Source organism: Haliotis cracherodii, unplaced genomic scaffold (assembly GCF_022045235.1).
Source record: "Haliotis cracherodii isolate W230 unplaced genomic scaffold, xgHalCrac1.p SCAF_14, whole genome shotgun sequence".
Lineage (NCBI taxonomy): Eukaryota > Metazoa > Mollusca > Gastropoda > Lepetellida > Haliotidae > Haliotis > Haliotis cracherodii.
In genome coordinates, this window is record NW_027266269.1 from 13,562,186 (window position 1) to 13,586,155 (window position 23,970).

The 23,970-nt window shown below is 40.9% G+C and overlaps 1 protein-coding gene across 3 annotated transcripts in view; it reads left to right on the top strand.

Moving 5' to 3' along the window:
• Positions 1–23,970, top strand: part of LOC139461013 (atrial natriuretic peptide receptor 1-like) — a 206,362-nt gene that overhangs the window by 116,806 nt on the left and 65,586 nt on the right. For all 3 annotated transcript variants that reach the window (XM_071242484.1, XM_071242486.1, XM_071242483.1), the window contains exon 2: positions 23,760–23,871. In XM_071242484.1, the coding sequence (XP_071098585.1) occupies positions 23,760–23,871 (112 nt within the window). The remainder of the gene's footprint in view (positions 1–23,759; positions 23,872–23,970) is intronic.

A 23,970-nucleotide genomic window follows, 5' to 3' on the forward strand; every position in this document is an offset into this window, starting at 1 on the left:
AATTTAGGGAGGTAGTGAGTAGATGGAAACGGGTAAAGAACTCACTTTTGGTTGGCAATTTATTTCAGTAATCAGGAGAATTATCATCTTGATAATACTTGTTTTATGTTTTAAATATTTAGATAAATGTACCTACAGGGTGTTATATTGTGTATTGTAAGTGTTGTCACAAGATTTCTTACAGCTGACCCCGAAAATGAGTATTTGTAAGTGACGATAACTCGCTGAGATAGTAAGCGGGACCGTCTATTCTTTAACACCGCAGCCAGCCTGATATCGGGTACACACCTCTGGCAGTTGAGAACTGAATTTGTGATGTCGGGAACATAAACTGAGGTCCGACAGAAAGTATACCGAGTTTCATTTTTATGAAATTGAAAAATGAAATATAGTTGTTAAATTTGATCATGGCTATTTAACCATTACTCATTCCTGCAACAGTTTGTAAAAAGTATTCTGGAGTTTGGTAATTTTGTGTTAACATAATTGGTTCAATCAAGACTGGGGTAAGAAATGAATTTGCAACCAAAACACCATTTTTAAATACTGTAGATTTGTTCCAAGAAAAGCAAATTGATGTATTTTCAAACTAAGATAAGATGTCTAAGATTTAAATAATAAAACCATGTAGAAGTAGTCTGTGAGTGTTGATTAAGCGCCAGGCAACTTCAGACGTTTTCAACTGAAAGTTATACACGTATGTAGTTTCTTTTGCTCGGTAATTATATTGCTGGAATATTGATAGAAGCGGCGTAAAACCATACTCATTCACTCACGATTGTGATTCCAGGTGGTATTTCATGTTCCACCCCCAATCCAGACACCTTAAGTCGATGAAGACACAGGAAGCTGATAGTTTGATGGTTGTAACTTCTCGACTTAAGTTCCTAATCACTGGTTTATCTACTCCAGGGAGAGTCTGAGAGATTAACGTTATTCCCCGGACATGGCGGATCCCGAGAACATAATGAATTCTGACAAATACTGATTTACCTACCATTAGTTCAAAATGTCATATCTCTGAAGACGCCCATCACAAGGAAGAAGGGGTTACTCTCAGTTATCAGATTATCAGTACAATTCAGTTATATTATGATGATGATGATGATGATGATGATATTTTTCTGCGGAGATGTCCAGACAAACGATTCATTGATATAGGGTAAAGGAATGTGTAGAGGTTTCCTTTCCTTGGAAATGTCATTTGGATTTTTTTAGAAACAATACATGTTAATGAAATTTGGGGGTACGGCATTTAGTCAAGAAAAGGACACCCACAGGAGCACCAATTAGGCTCCCCGTCTTGCTGCTCTATTTCGTTATTCAGTTATCGGAATTTCTGCTCAGATTGGCGAAGTCAAAGCAAGGCAATTTGTCACACATACACACCTCGTTCCATCAGGCTGACAACATTCAAGGCCTCAGTTCAGTTTTCAATTCTATGGTGGACATATCCACGTTTGACACATCTGTGACAAAAGTGATTGGTTTTGTTCAGGTGAACAATTGACTTGTCTTTGCATGTGTTTTGGACGGGTGCCTTATGCCTTTGTTTGGACTTCGCTTACCTTTTCGCGAACACCAAGTATCATCGCCATTTTTAGTGATTGATGAAGACAAGCTTATGACATAGTCGGAATCGTACAATCGACCTTGCTTTGAGCAGAGCATTTGTATGAGTATTGAAGGGGTTTTGTCGCTTCTATTTACTGTAACCTTGACGACAGTGGGGTTTCCAGACCATCGAGGACTGGGTCAAAGAGGTTTCACTTTATGTTTTGATTTTAGATTTTCAAACCGAATATACCTTCTTGGTGAGATACTACAAACGTCTTCACAAGAGAACGTCTCATCTCTTTGTGCTCAAAAGTTAATGATTCATCACCATTTCTGGTGCCCCATGCCGGGATATTACTAAAATATTGCTAAAGGCGGCGTAAACCCACTCGCGGAATCACGGTATACAACGTGGACCAGCGTTACTGTCACCGACGTTGGGTATCCGTTTACTGATCGCCGTGATACTGGATGCCTTGTCGAATGTAAGATTTAGACAAAAACATGTTAATTAAATTCCTTCTGTATAATATGCTTGCATAGAGGCTAGCTAGCATTCTTGCATTAATCTGACTAAACTATTAGAACAGTGTTATGCTGAACGATACTGTTTATTCCGTGCCCGTGCCCTATCATGACACAAAGTGTCCATTCATGTACTTCAGCTACAGGATATTTAGAATATTGGTTGATTGACTTTTACTGCTGCCGTTTGGCCAAAGTCGTGTGTTGATAATGTTAGTTTGAGTAGGTACTTGATATGTAGACGCCTGTTGTCATTTCCAGACTTCCAGGAATGTCGATAAGGAGTAATAATTGACATTTTAAAATTAAAACTTATACATTTTGTGACTGTTTTTACCCGCAATTTATGTTGAACATTAGCAGCGAACGTACCTGTGACAGTGACGATACCGATACCTTGGTACGGGTCACGTACTAGCCAGCCACATTAGTGAATTCTCGGTGTGCCATTCTCGAAAGAAGGATTCAATTAAATACCACTTTACTCGTCTGCTAATTCCAATATGGTGACGTCGATCAATTTAGCAAGAACAGATTTACCCTAATTACACAGAAATGTGTCTCAGTTTCACACAAGGCACTAATGAGTACGTCTGGACCTGGAAACCCATGTACTATGTATGGCTCCCAGACAGTGTTACCTGACTCCCTTTAATCGCGCTTCCTGTATCTGGATTAATAACGGGACGCCCCAACACGCGTTTCTTCGAAAGAATTTAATGTCGTTGTATTAATCAAAAGGTATCTGTTATTCCTGTCGTCCAATGTTTTTTTCCTATACCGAGGATAACCGGTCCAATCTAACTACCTGGATTCAGTTTGGGGGATTAAAACATTGCTCGCTTTCCAATTTGCGGTCCAAACGTATCATCTCATGCCGAATACGAATTAACGGAATACTTGAAGGCGTTTAATAACCCTCGATGTATTTGTCGCCATGCTCTGTTCATGGTACATCTGCAGCTTCCTACTACAATGCAACCTCTTCAACTCGAAGTCCACGGGAAGATTAGATATATCAGATGTCCGTATGAATCTGTCTGAACTAGAAGTCCCATCGACTTAACAGATACATCGAGTTACTATAGTCAAGAGTAATTATATCAGTGTATTGTTAATACACTGAGTGGTGTTTAATTATAACACATACAAAACGCCAGAGAATAATCCGTCTCGATTATCCGCAGAAACAGTTATAACATGGGGCGTGACCGGCAAATAGCTCATTGTAGGAATGGATCGCTAACAATCTGCGATGCCAGCAGGTTTTCTGGAACAGGGTAAGCATGTCATGCCCTCACGGCAGCATCTCCTGCCTCCGCATCCTCATCAAGAAATGCATTATGGAAGTAGCATCGTGTCACTATTATTCTGGAATACTGCCTAAATATAAAGCTTTTTGCTATTTGGAAATATTGTTTAATTACAAGACTGTAAAATATTTGTGTAGAGTCCCACGACTTTAGTGAAGGGGACCGGTGTATTGAAGCTTCATTATGGGTATCGTGAAGAGAAATCCCCACTTCGCCTTGACCACTGATCTTAATCCTTTTGACCAGTATGGCCAGTTGAATGACAGTGTGATGGAGAGGTGGACATCCGTCACTGTATCGAGCGGAAGTACTGGTGACAGGGGGCTCTAAGCCGTCCGTAACGACACACGGGAGCACGTCGACATCGACGTTTAGCTCTGTATGCTAGAAAGGGGATTTCTCTCCGCTGTATGAAGTACCGCGGTGAGAATATACGCTGACAGTGTTTGGCGAAGCTGGATTGATAACGCAAATATATTGTCAGAGCTTAGGGAGATTATGTACAGTTAAGAAAATAATTATGATGAAATACATTTCTGAACAACAAGAAGTAAAATCGAACATTCCTGGCTTCAATAAAGAAAGCAGTTTCATTTGGTGCATTAATGTACATGTAGCTCTCACGAATTAAATCGTTGAATTAAAAGACTCAATTTTTTTATTTATTTGTGAACACAACACATGTTCGTGTAAAACTAGAAACTTGCATATACGTCATTTTGAATATGCCTGCCTCGGGCGTTACGTCCCTGAAGTGTGTCAAGATCCGCAGACCTCACAAATCGCTTTCCCAAGTTATGTCCCTTGATACTATATACCTGCGCCAGGATCCGCTGTTCATTGGTTTCCTGTTTGCACAATACCCATGCTCCGACATGTCACTGGAGGTGAGGTGAGGTGAAATGGGGGTTAACGTCGAGTCCAAGATTCTTGCACTTATATAGCGACGTGCGTGTACGTGTGTGTTTGGCTGCTTGTACTAGTCCGGACTGGGATACTATGCCGCAGTTTAACATAAATACCCCACTCAGACACAGTATACTGACTCCGTGCCGACCAGTCCTCGTTTAAGCACCTTAATGCCGAGCGCCAGACAAGGTAACAACAAGCACAATCTTTTTTACGTCTTTTTGTATGATGCGGCTGGGACCCAAACCCCGGACCCTCCGCTCTCCCGGCGGGCGCTCTATCACTTGACCAAGGAGGCGGCAGGAACGACTTGACATCACATGGAGTCATGTTAATCAGTCAGTTAATAAGTTGACACTGAATCAGGTCTTCAGCAACGCATGTTTGCCGAAAGAGGTCACTGACAATGCTTGTCGTAAGAAACGACTAACGGGATCGAGTGGTCAGCCTCGCTGGCAAGTCTTCTTGGGTCTGTATGATAGTGAGGATGTCTTGTTTTCGGCTGTATTATGGCTGTATCGATCTTTGTGTCTTCTGTCGATCCCGACCTGTAAAGATTAGGATAGGTCTTCAACAACCGTAAAACGCGGCTTTGCTTGTCGTAAGAGTAACGGGATCGGGTGGTCAGGTCCGCTGACTTGGTTGATGCATGTGATCGTATCCCAGTTGCGTGGAGCGATGCTCATGACATCAATCAAGACTCGATTATTTACAGACCGCCGTCATATAGCTGGAATATTGGTTAGTGCAGCGTTAAACAACAAACAAATAAACATTGAATCAATGCAATGACAAAAGAGTCAACATCTAGACATCCCCTGGCAATGTCTCGTGTCTAATGTGTCTTGTGCCATGGGCCAAAGAGACCGTCCTTTCAAATCGAGGTTCCGTGCCTTAAAAATATGAAACAGTAGTCAGCTGAAAAAGTATATTAAAGAACTTGTCATCCATTAATTTTGCCTGCCTTGTCATCTGTCAACTTCACAGAAATGCCAATCTAACAATTCATAATCAGTTTATGTTTTTGTTTATCGGCGCACTCAGCAGTGATCCACGTAAATAACAGCTTCTAAATAATCGAGTCTAGACCTGACAGACCAATGATTGATATTCTGAGCGACGTTCCACGCCTCCGGGGTACGATGACACACAAGTGACTAAGTCGAATCGTTCTGGTTGCCGTGGTTACATTTTAATCTGGAATTCTGGATCCCCGGGAATAAATAATTGATGGACATTATAAATAATACTGACCTTTTCATCCTCATAACGTATGGTATTTCTAGTTATTCGTCTCAATTCCTAATAGCATGTAATTACAATAGCTTCTCGTCTCTAGCAAACGTTACATGTTGGCTTATAGACGTATATTCCCATGCGGTATTGACCGGCCAATCTGTAGTTGTTGAACGAGGATATTCCACAGATAATGTGGAAAATGTAACGAAAACTGAAAACGTAACGAAATATTTTGTTGGGGGGGTAATGACTATTAATCAATGTCACAGACGCTTGAGGGCTGAGAGGAAGACAAAGGGTTTGGCTTCTGTAACTATCCACATGGCCTCAAACGCTCTTGGTAAAACCACGAATACCACTTCAGACGCTCTTTTGGAGAAACACGGAATGAAAACCCACAGTCAAGCCCCACAGCCCTTTCTCCGGAATAGGCATACCCACTGAGTGAAGATATCCATGTAAGTCGTCCGTCCACAGGTCTGCGGCAAGGCCCTGTTTGCTTTTTGCTTTTTAAGTGAAGCCTGATAAATCCTGATGTAGAAACAAGTCTGATAAATCCTGATGATGAAGAAAAGCTCTCGGGCTAAGCCGTAGCGAAGTATACAGTTCTTTAATCCGCAGAAACGAGGATGTTGTGTTTATTAAAGTAGATTAAAAAGTGCAGCTAAAACTGATAAAAAAACGAACATGCAAGTCTTCATCAAGGTCATGTATCTGCTTATCTCGAGTTGGTGATGATTTAGATACTGAAATTGGACATGACAGTTTTATCTAAGATGTAAATCATACACAATGTTACTTGCATCTGTCGCGTCTTGTTTGTCCCAAGACTAATGCTACCTGGATCTACTGTATGTAACAACTCGGTACTCATGACACTGCTAGATAAGTGTTGGAGTGGAGTGGAGGTCAGTGAGTGAGTGAGTATGGTTTTACGACGCTATATTACGGCGGGGGACACCAGAAATTGGCTTCACATATTGTACACATGAGTGGAATCGAACCCGGGTCTTCGGCGTGACGAGCGAACGCTTTAACCACTAGGCTACCCGACCGCGGCCGCCCCTATAAACGGGTGAAGGCTGTCATAGCACACCTCGTCAGCTTCAAGTCCATCGCTGGGACCAAGCATCTAATAATATGTAACATAGTGTATGGACGACTGTAACATGTGTATGGACGACTGTAACATAGTGTATGGATAACTGTAACATAGTGTATGGATAACTGTAACATAGTGTATGGATAACTGTAACAAAGTGTATGGATAACTGTAACATAGTGCATGGATAACTGTAACATAGTGTATGGATAACTTTAACATAGTGTTTGGATAACTGTAACATAGTGTATGGATAACTGTAACATAGTGTATGGATAACTGTAACATAGTGTATGGATAACTGTAACATAGTGTATGGACGACTGTAACATAGTGTATGGATAACTGTAACATAGTGTATGGATAACTGTAACATAGTGTATGGATAACTGTAACAAAGTGTATGGATAACTGTAACATAGTGCAAGGATAACTGTAACAAAGTGTATGGATAACTGTAACATAGTGTATGGATAACTGTAACATAGTGTATGGATAACTGTAACATAGTGTATAGATAACTGTAACATAGTGTATGGACGACTGTAACAAAGTGTATGGATAACTGTAACATAGTGTATGGATAACTGTAACATAGTGTATGGATAACTGTAACATAGTGTATGGATAACTGTAACATAGTGTATGGACAACTGTAACATAGTGTATGGATAACTGTAACATAGTGTATGGATAACTGTAACATAGTGTATGGACGACTGTAACATAGTGTATGGATAACTGTAACATAGTGTATGGATAACTGTAACATAGTGTATGGATAACTGTAACAAAGTGTATGGATAACTGTAACATAGTGCAAGGATAACTGTAACATAGTGTATGGATAACTGTAACATAGTGTATGGATAACTGTAACATAGTGTATGGATAACTGTAACAGAGTGTATGGACGACTGTAACATAGTGTATGGATAACTGTAACATAGTGTATGGATAACTGTAACATAGTGTATGGATAACTGTAACAAAGTGTATGATAACTGTAACATAGTGCATGGATAACTGTAACAAAGTGTATGGATAACTGTAACATAGTGTATGGATAACTGTAACATAGTGTATGGATAACTGTAACATAGTGTATGGATAACTGTAACATGGTGTATGGACGACTGTAACATAGTGTATGGATAACTGTAACATAGTGTATGGATAACTGTAACATAGTGTATGGATAACTGTAACATAGTGCATGGATAACTGTAACAAAGTGTATGGATAACTGTAACATAGTGTATGGATAACTGTAACATAGTGTATGGATAACTGTAACATAGTGTATGGATAACTGTAACATAGTGTATGGATAACTGTAACATAGTGTATGACGTACTGTGGTTCAGATAGTTCTTTCGTGACTGGACGATATGCTGACATATTTATCACTGAGCTTCTAGGCGTTACTCACGCTGATTTTCAAAACAAGGAAACCTATTTCTGGCGTCCACGTTTTTCACGTGCTTGTGATTTGGCGCACGTACCATCCCGCGACCACGTCGACCCGCCACGTCAACAACAACAGCGTCCACGTCAGAATGAATCAACACTTTCATACTTCTCTTGTTCTGTACCCACTCGTTTAGATATCAAATAATCCAAAATGGAAATGAAAATATATTTAGAAACTGTCAAAATAAACACGAAACTATCTTCACCACTTATCCGTTTTTTATCATTTCCGCCCCAGCTTAAAGGTCTAAACATCTGCATATCTCACTCCCAAGAGGTCTGCAGAAAAAGTGCCCTTTACAAAGCGCTTCGTAATTGTTGCAAATAAACACTTGTCGAGCGCTATCTTTGAAACGTAACGTAAACGGGGGAAGAAACTGGCGTCCAATGTGTGTTTATACAAGCCAGGAAGTCGTAGAGATAGAGGTTGTAACACTAGACGTTCCCGGTGTCTTCCTCAGTCACGGGAGACAACGTGGAGAATGGTAGAGTCATTGTTTAATAGAGATAATGTTATCAGTTTGTTTTTATAAATGCCACGTACAGATACTCTGGAGACATTTCACCGATGTGTTTGCTGTTTCAGACAATACTATCTTGACTATTGCGCAACGAGGACGAACTCAGGTGCCAATCTTCTTTTATAGAGCTTATAACAAACGCTGCCGTCAAACTTTAAAGCGCCGACATTGACGTGACATATCCAGGGGGTTAGTTATTATGAAAAGTTTCCGTGTAGGAACATCTTCCGTGAAGGTGACATTATATATCGGCAGACATGTTTCCTTCTCTGTCACAACTAAATTGAAAGGTCATGAGTAAAGGTCAATATAGAAATGTCGACGACAGTCTGTCCAGGCGTCACATTGCGTGAGAGAGGGGGGATGACGTCGGACTCAACGTACTCCACAGCAAATTGGATTTGGGCCACGCGTATGCCAAGGCGCACCCAAAACACATTCTCGATTATTTTGATAAATACATTTTTTTATCACAGTAGAATAGTGATTAACATCTTAATTCAGTGTACAGAATCAACGTCCTTTTATCAGTATCCGTAGATTGTGGGTCCGTAGATTGTGGCAATATTTGCCTTGAAGATGATGTTTGGTAAGATTACATTCTCTTGGGTTTCACCAACGTGGAATACACACGTGACTCGCCTCTCTGTAGGTTTTCCTCCCCCGTTAAGCTGATGATATTGACATCACGTTTAAAGCGGCTTTAGATTCAGCTCACTCACTCTTCACGATATGGTATAATTATTAGTTGACGAAAGTACGCATTTTCTAGTAGCAGCATTGCATGTGTACCAAGTTGATGGGGAGGAGGGGTGGGTGGGGTGGGGTGGGGCATGAGGGGAGGGGTACATCTAACACAATGGATTGGTATACACATTGTAATTGGTAATTGTGTCGGGCAGAAATAAAACATCCAAATGTTGGCGTTTAGAAATATTTTGAAGTCGACAAGTATGAATTGGACCTCTCTTTACTGACCGGCTTCAATGATGGTACTCATTATAAAGTGGTGATGCCTTTTGAAAATGAAAGGCTGTGTTCAACGCTTTGAAAATTGTGAATTAATTTGCTTATTACATATGTGGATTCTAACATGACTTTCCTAAAGTCAGTCTGCATTAGCTAAAATAACACGTTCCTTCCTACACTCACTATGATTGTCTGTGGTGACATACTCGTGGTTTGTGTTGACGCTAACAATGTCAGCATGAGACGTGACGTCAACAAGACGTAGCTGAACGTCATCACCAGTGCTGTAATGTGTTTGAAACCAATTTTACAGTGATACTACTTTTATTGATATGTAAGTTTACAAACTCGCTTATATCATATGTGTCTAGTAAATATGTTTGTCGTCAGATGATGTTTTGACTACACGTGTATGTTAACATACTTTGGTTTATAAGTGGTGGTCGGGTAACCTCGTGGTTAAAGCGTTCGCTAATCAAACTGAAGATTCTGGTTTGACTCCCAGGTACAATGTGTGAATCCCACTTCTGGTGTCCATTGACGTGATGGTGTTGGAATATTGCGAAATGCGGAGAAAAAAACATACTCACTCACTCACGCTTTGTATGACATAGGGAGAAATACCGCAATGACCAACCCCAATCCATTCGGAGAATTAACACTTTTTGCCCCGACGGCAGACGTGCGTGAAGGTAGTAACGTACAACTCCTGACAACATAGTGTTGTCTACAACAGTAAGGGTTAAACTAATAAAACTATCATGTTATTGTTGAACTTTCGAGACTCACTTGACCAAGTACAGCTCAAATCCCTGGGTGTAAAAAAACATGGACAATGTGTAAATACTGCTAGTAAAACCGTGGATGCGATTGCTGTAATAAGTTCAACAAGCATGGTGTTGACTCTTCTTTGTCCAAATACTGAGCGGAGTTGATGCTCTGGGGGGTGTTGTCACAGCGCATGTTCGCGGCGCCTCCACTCGAGGCGTACATAGTCTAATTAGAGGAGAGTAAGTGTAGAGGGTGCTTTGACATGAGTGTGTCTCAAGTGAGTCAACTACCACTTGTTGGCCGTGGAGGGACTCCCTCAAAGACTCATTTAATACTGCACGTAACCTAATCCCTGATCTAATGCCATTTGTCTCTGAACTCAATAGACACACGGATTTATTACATCTGTGTGTGTGTCATATTGATCTTACGAAACCACTGTCAAGCGTGTTGTATCTCTCGAGTGAGGTTCAATCCTGACGTGTTGAAAATCGGCATGTAGCGACCAGAATGATCTCTGAATGTTCATACTGTTCTATGCTTAAACAGTAGTTTCATTTGGCTCTATCAACATTGACAGATAGGAGGTGGCGTTATTAATATACATAGTGTCACGTCTGCGTTAGGGACCGACCATCTGAGGGGGGTGGCGAGGAGGGGAGGGCTGGCATTGTTTATGTAGGCTAGATAGTTTTCAGCTACAGCTGAAAAAAGCAGATATTTATCTAAAATAAAACTTTGAGTCTAAATGATTTTTTTTTTAAAACAGCAACTCCAGCCACAATGTATTTTTCGTGGCAGACACCTTTCGTTCTTCAAAGGTTTGTAGCACAAATTTTTGTTTCAATCATTTTCGGGGATAATTTCTCGGCGAATGTCAGGTTCGAAACAGTGTGACAATCCAAAAAATACCCGCTGCTCACATTCAAGCATGCGACAATATCCATCAAGTGCCGACACCACAAATATAGTGACATTTAAGGTATAAGTTGGCCAACAATTATATCGAAATGACGGCTAGGATCCGGCAAGCTTAGCCACAGGGAATATATTTCTAAAACGTGACATTTCCGCCAAGGCATCCAGTATAAAACAGAGCCACGGGGATGCTGAAACTAAATTACCAGGTCCCGGCAACGGAAGTCGTGTAATGAAAACATTCACTTGTCATATAACACGAAATAAATACCAGTGGGAGAAAGTAACTATGCTTAACATGAAGTTCAATTAAATTAATTTATTCTGAAATTAAGTGCATCTTTCAATACACATTCGTGAAGAATCTCGACCTAAGGACATGAATGACAATATGCACGGCATGCTAATGCACGGCGCATGTCTTATATTTGTGTGTTTGTTGGGAGCCGGATACTCATACACCTGTTTGTTTTTATATCAACATCACACAACGATTGTTTAGCTACCAGGTGCTCATATAATCAATTATGGTTGACCGCAATGCCACGGTTTGCTGGAGATTTGCAAAGACGAATGGCTCAAAACAAAGTTAACAGACATTTTATGTTGATCGAAACTAGTTGTCATATCTTTGGAGACGTGATCAACACTCTTTACTTGCCACGGGCCGGTCGTCCACGTGTGACGTCACGGCAACAAGACAACCATATTCGGTTGGTGCATCTACGGAATCGACACCAGACTCCCACATTACCAGCTTGGAAAATTCTTGGGTTGGGACCAACCTGTGGCAGAACCGTTCGCAACCCGTTGAGGGAGCACAGCATCCGGCCCCGACGCCTAGACATATGCCCAACTTTGCTTCCACGTCAACGTCAGGCACGCGTAGCGTGGTGTAGACATAATCTGAGGTTCGACGACAATTGAAATGTAGTGGTATGGAGTGGCATCACAACGGATGTTGGAACACAACTCATCATTGCTAATGGCAATGTGAATGGCGTATGATACCGGGACGAAATCGTTCAAGATCATGTGTACAACGTCACGTTACCGCACATGTATTGCAAGTATTGTAACAAACTCTTTGAGCCAGCATAACATAGCTGTACTACCGTGGCCGGTTGTTTCACCAGACATCTCACCCACAGAGCATGTCTGGGATGGAAAGGAGGGACGACTACGACAGGACCGGAATCAGCCGGTAACGCTTGCTCAATTCGGGATACCTTTTCCCAGACGTCATCGACTACCTGTACGCCATTTGCGTCAGTTGTGGCTGCACAGACTTTGTTATGTTGTGTTCCGGCTCGGTGTACCAGCTTTGATCACTGTGCGTCTTAAAAGACATAACGCTGTCAGTGCTTCTTTGATTTCTGACAGTTGCAGTCACATTAACTCCTGCGTGTCTGTCCTGCATTCTCCCCTCTATACCAGGGGTCTCCAAATGTCTGTATTCCCTCATTCGCGATAATTGTAACACGCACCCCAGCACCCCTTTGTTTAAGGATATTGCTGGAGCAGCCCTGAACTGTTCTGATTGTTTCACAAACAAAATAAAAACAACATGTCCAGGGACAAATGGACGTCACGTGCACATCCCCAGCAACATATTGGACCAGTATGTTGTATGATTACTGACAATTCACCAGCGGAAACAAACAGACGAAGGGATCTTTCCGAACCTAGGATTTTGCATAAAATGCCTTTATTTCTCCTAGTTTATTTTTGATTTACCCCAATGGTTTAATCGGAAATCGCGTAGGCACTCCAGGTTGCTCTCAGTGGCATATTTTATTGATGTTAGGTACTTGACCCAAATCAGCAGTTAACACTTTTGTATTTTGGGGTGCTTCTTTTGTTCACTTCCATCAGTTTATCAAACACTCACCTATGTCTGCGCAGATTGTAGAAGTGGTAGCAAGTATGATACCGAGACCCCGCATGTGAAACTGTCTACGCTGGGACATGGACACATGGCAGGTGCATCCTAAAGGCTGAGTCAATGTTTCAGCACATCTACCATAAGAACTACGTCTAAGTGCACATTCAGAGACGGATAATATTTTTTAAGAAATACTAAAATAAAATAACAGATTTATATACTAGCAGGTTTATCTAAATATGCATATTTATCATCTTGTACATTTCTGCTTGTCAATTTCATATCAAAATGAGGAAATTAAGAAAGAAAATTATCGATATAATCTCAAAATGTCAGGATTTTGAAACCTGAGACATTTTGAAGAAAACGACATAATCATATTCATCGCTTCTCAACGGTAACCGCGTCGCCATGAAGCCCTCATCATTCACAGGAACCCTGACAATTGCTTCTCATCACAAGCACCGAGCCGTTTATTCCATCCCTGCATCACAACTGTGTACCTTCAGTCATTCCACAACAACTCCCGCTGTTAAAGTCAACTCCGTCAGAGTCAAGAATGCCAGGTCGGATATATAGATGCTATTTTACCACCAATCTGCCGCATCCCGACCCGGTTTTTCTGTTTTATTATTTGTGTAAGAGATGTATGTTATATAAGGTTTCCATCTATTCTGAATCGGACCGAAATGTAAGCATTCACTCAGTCAGGCCGTTTGTCAGTGAGGAGATCTTATATGGTTGTTTTTAACAACTTTTAAAGGACGGGAAGCTATTAAGATAGAACGGTGTACGTTATAAACGTAAACAGATTAAGTAACAGATTGCCTGCGTTTATAGCAACGTCATATCTGGAACAACATTCAAAATGGTATTTCTCACAGCACAAGAAGCGACAAGAAGCAATCATCTAAATTAAATAGTGTTGACAGTAAAATGGTGGAAACGTTTTACCTTGTCGGTGGCATGCTAATATATGTACTGTTATCGTCAAGTTGCATTTTGGATAAAAACTTACTTTAAGAATAAGGATGTGTAAATACATATGAGCAATGATTGGCCTGAAACTGCCGGAAGCCACATCAACGGGTAAGATGTTTGGCTGACTAAGTACCTGCCTGGGACAGTGATGACTAAACTGTCTACGTCGCCGCAATTCGCTTCGCATAGTTGCGTCCCTTTGACGTTCCAGGATTCTATGATCGCATGTTCGAATCCCAAATTCTCTCTGATTGTCTTTCTAGCTTTATCAGCATCAATCTGTTCTTTTGGGTTTAACAAAAGTGATACCCGTCTGAGGACAGCATCACATTGCGTCACAATACAACTGAAATTCGGCTCAAAGCGATGTTAAAACCCAACTCACTCCATCACTTGTCACTGCACAGTAAGGCAGCAGGCAGCAGACAAGGAATATGTCAGTCAACTTTGCTATTGCTAATGAACAACCAGGACACAGTGGGTAATATATCTAAATTGGGAAAAGAAACACACAGTTATCAGCTTGCCTTTCACTGCCAAGTCCTCCTGTTGTACTCTCCAGTGTCTTGTTCTTGGTGAAGAGGCGGTGCAGTTATGTAAAAACTAATCATGACATATTTTGGTTTTTAAGTTTTCATGCAAATAACACGTATAAGAAATATGGGTTTGGATTTTTTAAGTAATACATCTTTTTTCTGGAATAATTCTGCCTTATCCGTACTATGTTGGAATTGAGAAGAGAACCTACTTGAGATGATGTGTTTAATGTACATTTGTAGCAAGTGTCTCGGTTTTCGCAGATGGAGCATAAGCTCATCGTTTCGAAATTCTCACGGCCTTCATACGCGGACAGGGAAATAGCATCCGTCGGTGCTGTAAGGCGACACACTTTGTAGAAATGTCTGGTCCAGTAATAAATCGGGGAGTATTACCTTATATGAACTCCATGTCTTAATCAATCGCACCATTTTTCACGAATTCACAATCTCATTGCAGCAAGACACTTCCCCCCAATTTCATCTTTGACCCAACTGCGTAAGATAATGTTCGTTTTCCAAAGCTGCACTAAATCGTATGATCTGATATCATATTGTTTACATTATAAGTCTCACATTATCCACTGTTTGCGCAGAAAGTCCTTATCGGACGAGGATTTACTTCAATATTTTGACTTCATGGCCAAGGGAGATCACTCTAGCCGCGGGAGGCAGCTGGTGTTTATACATAAGGATGCAGTTTCAGTGCAGATTGCTCGATTTGTCTTTTCCGCCGGGATCTATTGTTTAGGCATGCTAAAATACATTCCGTCTGCAGCAGATGTCCCACAGCAAGCAGACAACGCACATAGATGTTGTCGATTCAGACGCCCTTTAACAAAATAGAACCTTTTTTCTCAGTTACATATAAAGATGAATTTGTGTTTATTATTTTAGCAATGAAATGTCGTCTTTAGTAGGTGATGTCGTCGAGCCGATATTTGCAAGGTCATCGATCTCCTCGGGGAGGGTATCGTCAGATCACGTGATAACTCTCAACCAGACGTACAATACAAAGTTACACAATCTAGGTTTCGTGCCAAGATCGCATGAACCGTATGGACTTGGTTAACGTTATGTCTTTAAAATAGCATAACGCAATCCGTGGTCTGTATCGTGTAATTAGTGCATTCATGCAAGTGTATTAAAACGTAAGAAACTCAAAAGAACGAAACGTGTAAGTACATAACAATATTTAGTTTTAATCCTTTAAACAATCATTATAAGGCCATCAAATAACAGTGACTTTGTGAAGCTTGAAGTTATACATTACTGGTTTTTATTCAATTTCGTGAAAATATGTTGTGTGTACCTTGATATGCTCGTTGTTATTTCTTCTCACGTGGCGCGAGGTCAGTTATGTAAGCACAATCAGGTTTTTTTCCCCCAGGGTAAGTTGTTTGGAATCAGTAATTCTAATCAGTGACTTGGGTTGGGTGTCTGAAATCTGATTATCCTTCTAACATAGTTGCAGGACATAATTGAAAGTATATCAGATGAATAGTTTTTTAATTTATTTGCACACAATCGAGTAATGTGTTTTCTGTGTTGGAAGCATTACACAACTAAAACAAATAACACAACCTTCACTTTTAACAAAAGTCATACATTACAACCTTTGATCTTAAGTCTTAAAGCACATAATATGGAAGAAATGTTTTAGTTTAAAAGTGGGAGATTGTCGTGTTGCTGTTTTAACCTCGGAAACACAGGAAACAGTGGAGATGATAAAGGTCTAACTGCTTCCAAACGGTAAATATGAGTAAACGCATGTTGGTATTATCCTAATAGAATTTCTTTCCCCCATGACCCCATGTCACATGACACACAGGCCCGTGGTCTTATCTGTACATGCTGCAAGAAAAGGGCAGATAACTGCGGATGATGTTAAACAAATGTCAGCCATGTTGTTTTACAAGATAACCCATTGCCGAACACGAGCCGGCAAGTGTACATATGTTCAACCCAGACGCCTGTTCCCTGGGAATTGATGGGATCGCAGATTCACGGATTCACGGGGTCACGGATTAACTTATCACAGAACATGTTGTACCTCTTTCATCGGCGCATAGATCTTATCGCGAACATGTTCGCGCAACAGCTGGCACGAAGGTTGGCGACTGGATGACATTACAAAAAGAAACAGTTATCTTTAGAGTCAAACTTCGTTAATCGAGACAATATCGTTTCCATGCAAATAATCCGGATTGAAAGATGCTTGGGTTATAGAATAGTAGCACATATGTAGATGTGAGTGGGTGAGTATGTTTTCCTGAACACCTGGTGTCATCACTGATTTTCAGTGATTCATTATTTTGCCTTTTACGCACAAATGAAATCTGTTTCGGCAGATACGCAAGGCTGTTTAGTCTCTGGTGTTGATGTAATATATTTAGGTCACCTTTTGCAACATTGGAGTAAAACGATTAAACCACCGGACTACCCTGCCGCCCTTTTGGATATGAGGGTTTCCGGATTGAAAGGGTCCAGTATGGCGAGTCATCATTCTATACCAAAGCTGTTTCTACCAGATAGAGAAATATGTTGCTGATAACACCACATTTGTCTGATCTGAGCAGTTCTTGAATTCAATCAACCAGCAGTGTACGCAGTGTTCCTGGGGTCAGACAAGGTGGTGACATTAGGGAAATCCTGTCTGTGATGATGTCGCAGCTTAGAGAAACATGACGGCAGAATAACATTATTGGCCGGCATGATTGAGCGAGTGGCTATTGAAGTTCAATGACAACTCACTTCATGTTATCTTACAACTCTTTAACTCAACTTCCCTTTTGTGTTCTGATCTGTGTTCACATTGCGTTCAGACATTTTCGAGTGAAACACATCTGCAGACAAATGACGTATTTTTTTGTGCTGAGATGAGGCTCTGAAGCGCTTCGTGATCCATGATTCAAATATCAATCAAACTTAACAGATTATGAATATGATAGACTATAAGTCGTTTTCCCGTACCGAATCAGACACCCAGGAAAGAAGTAAAATAGATTCTCCATGAAAATTCGAGTAGATTGTCTGACTTCCTAGCAATCTCCTTTTCTCATCCAATCAGAATAGAACATTATAATGACATTTGTTTTGAATTATCCGAGTTATATCTCAGAAAGTGACTAAAACGAGGCATTGGATATTGTTCCTTAATTCTGATACATATTCCTATATGTGTTGCTATCAATGTCTCCAGGCCCACCACACTCCCAGGTGGGAGTCATACAGAGATGCTTGTATATAGAAACAGGAAGACAAGAACATGAAGCTCGAGCAGGTGGTTTTTATCTAAATTTATTAATACTCTAATGAGGCTGCCAACCGCTGAACGAGGTTATAATTGCCGCTGTCTACGAGGATAATACCAGTAATGTTGGTGTCGGTATACACGTATATGTTTACTGATTATTGGTGTGAAGAGCGCGACGCCCCTATCATCGAGGTCATCACACACAAGGGGAGGATCTAGATTAATAAATTGCTTGGCTCTATAAATGTTAATTTCCTGTCGGTTAGTTTGTTGATAATGTGGTTTTGTGTTGATCATTTGTTAATTTAAAACACTTGTTCTCACTTTGAATTTTTTTCTGATGTAGGTGTGCATTAGCTTAGATGTAGTTAGAGTAGATCTCCTTGGCTTAACACGAGAGTGATTATTGTATGTGTTATTTTGATCTGTCGGGGCAGATGTAATTAAACTGTAAACAATCTTATAGATGAAACGCGGAATGGCGTGAATTATATTTAGTCAGCGAGTGTACGTGGATGGAAAGGAATGCACAAGGTCAACTTGGGGTTCCGTATACAGTCATTGTGCTTCGTACTTCAACCATGGTAGTTCTAATAAAGGCAGTAGTTGTAATGCACTTGCACTTGACAAATGCGAGATGTAACGGTACCCTATAGTTTGTTTGTTTGTTGGTTAACGTCGCACTCAGAAGTATTCCTGAGTGCTCTGTTAATAATCGATTCTGGACCAGACAGTCCAGTGACTCACGTCATGAGCATCGATCTACACAACTGGGATGACATGCATCAACCATGTCAGCGAACCTGACCACACGATCCCATTAGTCGCCTCTAGAGACAATCGTGTAACGGTGCGGTGCGCTATATGTATGCATAATGCATTAGGGACGAACGCCTTTTAGTTTTATATTATTTGAAAGGGTAAACCGAGGACAAATCTAGTGTCCGATTTCTTTCGCTATGTAAATTCAGTATGCATACATATAGCTCACCGCACCGTCCTGTATGTACATAGCGAAATAAATCGGACACTAGATTTGTACTCGGTTTACCAATAGAAATAATATAAAACTAAAAGGCATTCGTCCCTAATGCATTATGCATACATATAGCTCACCGTACCGTCCTGACCCGTGACGATCCGGGCTAGAGTAGGTCTTCAGCAACCCATGCTTGTCGTAAGAGGTGAATATGCCTGTCGTAAGAGGCGACTAACGGGATCGGGTGGTCAGGCTCGCTGACTTGGTTGATTCATGTCATCGTATCTCAATTGTGTGGCTCGATGCTCATGATATCAATCACTGGATTGTCCGGTTCCAGACTCAATTATTTACAGACTGCCGTCATATATCTGGAATATTGCTGAGTGCGGCGTTAAACAACATTCAAACAAACGAAACAAACAAACCGTACCTTCCTTCATTGAATAATTCTAAAACAACAAATCCTCTCCTGTATAAACGTGCAGTCATGGAAACCAAACCAAAAAACCAAAACGTATTCGTTCCGAAGCCGGGGTTCGGGGTATCTGAAATAACCTCTCCCTCATTATACCGCGCCAATGATATGAATACATTTTATTCATAGCGTGAATAAACAGAAATCGCGGAAGATTCCCGCCTGGTCAGTTTGCAGACATTCCCCAGCGTGACAGATAGATAGAGCTAATGTGTTAAAGGCTCCTGGTGTTGTGGCGGCGAGCGTCCTCCCCCTGCCGCCTGCGTTGTGTACAGCTGAACGTGGTTGTCAGGCTGGTTGTGCCAACAAACACACGCTGACTTACCCAAACATCAGATGTCAGTTCTCTATCAAACAGTCTCATTCTGCTTCTACAGAAAATAACTGTCATTTCTCCTAATTGTATGTAAATATTGACGGCCATGTTGGATTGTTTCTTACAAATGCCAGTTTGAGTTTACTTCGTTCAGCATGCTATGAAGTCTACCCTGGTTAAAGATGCTTGACATGTTGGCTTAGCTGCCTAGAGGTTTACAAATGCGTATTCGTGACTCATGTATAGCTCATATGTACCCACAGGTATAGTTGTGATCGTGTTTGAAAAACTTCTCTTTTCTTGGAAAATGTAAATGTTTTAGAATATACAACTCATGTGTGAATTTATTCAAACTTTTTCCATATTCAAATTATGCAAAGCCATTTCTCAAGTCGCAGTTCTATAGCATGTAAATTTACTATGCGTTCACATGAATAGCACCTCAGGTGTGTCAATTAGGAGATAAACCTACTGTGTTTTGAAATTTGATGTAGTCCCACTGTAGAATAGATACCTCTTTATTATAATTTTGAACCGAGCGCTTTAGCATATATAGATATGTTTTACAGTTCATATGGGGGTGATAGATCGGCAGCCATTTTCTGTGAATCGATATGTAGGCTATCTATGTATTCATACGCACGTTTTTTTGGGGGAAAAGGCTTACTATATTTGGAAGGGGTTTCCGTAGCAAAAAGGAAACCTCTTTTTAACCAATCAGAATCAAGCATCCATCAATGTCATGGTAGAATAAAGTATGTAAATTGTGTAAGGCACACATATTCGTCAGTCTGTTCACAAAACAGGTTGTTTTCCAGACAAAGCTGAATGAGAAGACAGTTACTTCACCGAAAAGTTTCGCGTGAAGCAACATATGTTTCATTTAATTTGTACACAAAGTTTTGACTCCTTGAAACCAAACGAAAACACATACCGTCCAACTCTGTATATATACGCATAAAAGTTGACAACTGTTGACAATTTTTTTGGTGTTGGCAAAAGAACAGATCCTCTTACGTTGACATAAACGTTCACATTGCAACATATACTCACAGTGCAAATTTACATTTACATTTGCACCTGCTCCAGACATGATGCAAATTTGATCCTGGTGTAAATATACACACATGAGTAAACACGTTCACATGACAAGTATACTCGTGAATTATGTATTTCTACACACCTATGCACATATACACATATATGTACACGTGCGCATGTGAACAGGGTATTAGCTGAAACTGATTACACATTAAAACGGCACAGTACTTCACCCTGGTTTTGTTCTGTAGGCATGTACAGAAGGACATTCAATTTTCCATTATAATTAATCAGCGCCGAACACCTTATGATCTATGTATCAGAATGATTCATCCTCATCAGTGGTTGAAAGGGATCAACATCCATGCTATTTCATGATCTATAAAGAAAGGCTTTTAAAATATACATGCATTTTAAATATTTATCATAATAATCACAGTGCTGATGAAGAACATATTTTGAATATAATTTCCGGATTATGTTTTAAATATGATGTTATACTTTGTGTCGGGGAAATTCACCTTATCAGTTAACGAGATGCACATGGGCCCATCACACAGTTACGCAGTTCTCCCCGCTAACTACCTCCCGACACACCTGCTTGTTCCTTATCACACGTGTCAAAATATGTCAATCAATTATACTAAACCTTTCCCTGTCAGTCACTGTTTATATTGGCAGTGGAACCTTGGCGGTTCAATACACCAAATACATTTGACCCAGTGTGTGTAGTTAACTGACCTCGCTGAACTGCTTGTCTGCCTTATCAATGGCTTGTACATACATAGCAAACTTTATCACGAAATCACTTGTTCACAAACGCCCTGGGCTGGAGTATCTAAGTAATGATATTTTCATACTATAATATTGCATATATTTCTACAACGACTAGTACTTCAACCGGTTGACCAATCTGTTGTTCGGCTATTTGCTGTGTAGAGTTACTTCCCTTAGCTGTCGGGATCCGCTGTTAAGCACAAATCCTTATTCGCCCAGATTAAGATAATAAATGTGATATAACTAAAATACTTCACATTTTATTGTATTTGAAATGGTGAAGTTTGATGTGTGTAGTTCCAACCGTATGCTTCGCACTATATGACCTGACACCGAAATGCGACTGAAGAATGTTCGTGAAAAAAGGGCAAAAAGTTGGTTGACTAAATTGACATATTATTGGGATTAACTTTATCTGGTTGCCAGCCAGACGGCGTGAGTGATGAAGCAGCCATGTGTGATACATCTGTGACATGATGCGTGAGCTATCTGTGAGCTATTTCTTCACATCTGTGACGCGGTGTGTTGTTCTCTCAGTGGTGTAATCTGTAAGCGATTAGTAGCCAGGTAGCCACGCCTTGAATCCTCAAATGGAATCGACCACATTCAGGGTTGCTATCGACAACTACATACAGTAATGTTTTACTTTGATGAATGTACAACTTCACGGGGTTGTGTAACATGAATAGACCTGGCGTATACACATCCGGACAGGTGTGTGTGTGTGTGTGAATGCGTGCGTGCGTGCGTGCGTGCGTGCGTGCGTGCGCGTGCGTGAGTGCGTGCGTGCGCGCGCATGTGTGTGTGCATGTGTGTGTGTGCATGTGCGTGTGTGTGTGCGCGTGCGTGTGTGTGTGTGTGCGTGCGTGCGTGCGTGCGTGCGTTCGTGCGTGCGTGCGTGCGTGTGTGTGTGTGTGTGTGTGTGTGCGTGTGCGTGTGTGTGTGGAGGGGTCGGCTGTAGAGAGGAAACGGGGGACAGTGTCATGTATGACAGCTCTACTTCATCTGTCCCCACTTCAACATCTGCGAATGGACAGGGGCCCTCAATGATCAAACGGAATACTCATCTTTCAATATGTGATGTGTTATATTGATCAGTCAGCGTGATAAAGAAGACATAGGCATGTGATATGTGTGAAATAAGGCTGATGATTTTATTTCTTAAAGTATGTTACTCTATATGCCCACCGACTTCGAGTTAACATTATTACAGCTGCAGATTGATGCAGTCCGTGCGTTGTGTTTGTGCCTTGACAATAACTGAAAAACATGAGTTGCAACATGGTAGAGAGTCAAACAGTTGCTTAAGGGCCACACTACATAATATACCATCCAACATGTGATTATGAATTATGCGTGTCCGGATGGTAGATGAATCGCACTGGTTGTTTAGGATGTTGTAAGAACAGGATGCGGTTTGGAATTGACCTGACTCATGTTTAGCTTCATTTAATAAAAACAAACGTAAACATTTACATCTGTTGTTGTCTCCCAACTGTCGTAAACGCGTGGACTGTATCCTTATCAGGAGTTGAGTGCTATAGTTCAATACATCCAGCCTATCCAGATATTTTTTCATCATCTGATTTTTTCAAGCATGTTTGGGAAGAGAACATCCCAGCCAACTGCCCCAACCAATAATAACTGCCGCATGTCAAGAGTCCGTTCTCGTTGTGAGAGTTGGACTGACTGACAGGTACATAGACACTGCACAGCTCGAAATTGCGAAACTGGTAACCTACATCAAATGAAACAGAACATGTTAGCGCCAGGCTGGTCAAATGTCCGGTGTATAGCTTAGCAAAATTGATTCAGAGCGTGTGTATGTCAGGCACAGTGGCGGGGTCGAATCTTAACATTTGAGCAACATGTAATTTAGTGTGTTCAATGGCGTTCCTGTAGAACTCCCCCTTCCTGCTACTGATGTAGGTTGACGCAGGACTATATGCTCGATGTCCCAGTGTCGCCTGGTAACAGAACTGTTTTTTTGAGACGTTGTCCTTATTGCAACCTGTTTCTTAATGGTCACTGTCTCTACGTACTTATAGCAACATGGTAATCATTAATTGCTGGATGTTAATAAAATCTGAAAAAACGACAAGTGATGTTTAAACTATGTTTTTTGTTCGGCCGGACATTTTGCCTATGCCTGCTACCCCTTAAGGCGATGATATATGCAGAGTGTTTTACATGTTACCTCCTTTCTCTTCCAGTCGTGGTCCTGTGTGCTTCTCCCGACTCCGTGAGAGACATTATGATCCATGCTCACGACCTCAACTTTGACAACGGGGAATATGTCTTCTTCAACATTGACCTCTTCTCCAGGTATGCACGATTTCTTTCGAACTATTTTCAATTTTCAAGATGAGATATGTAGTGGATCAAGGCAAAACGCCTAAAGTTCAAATCAGGAATACCAGACCT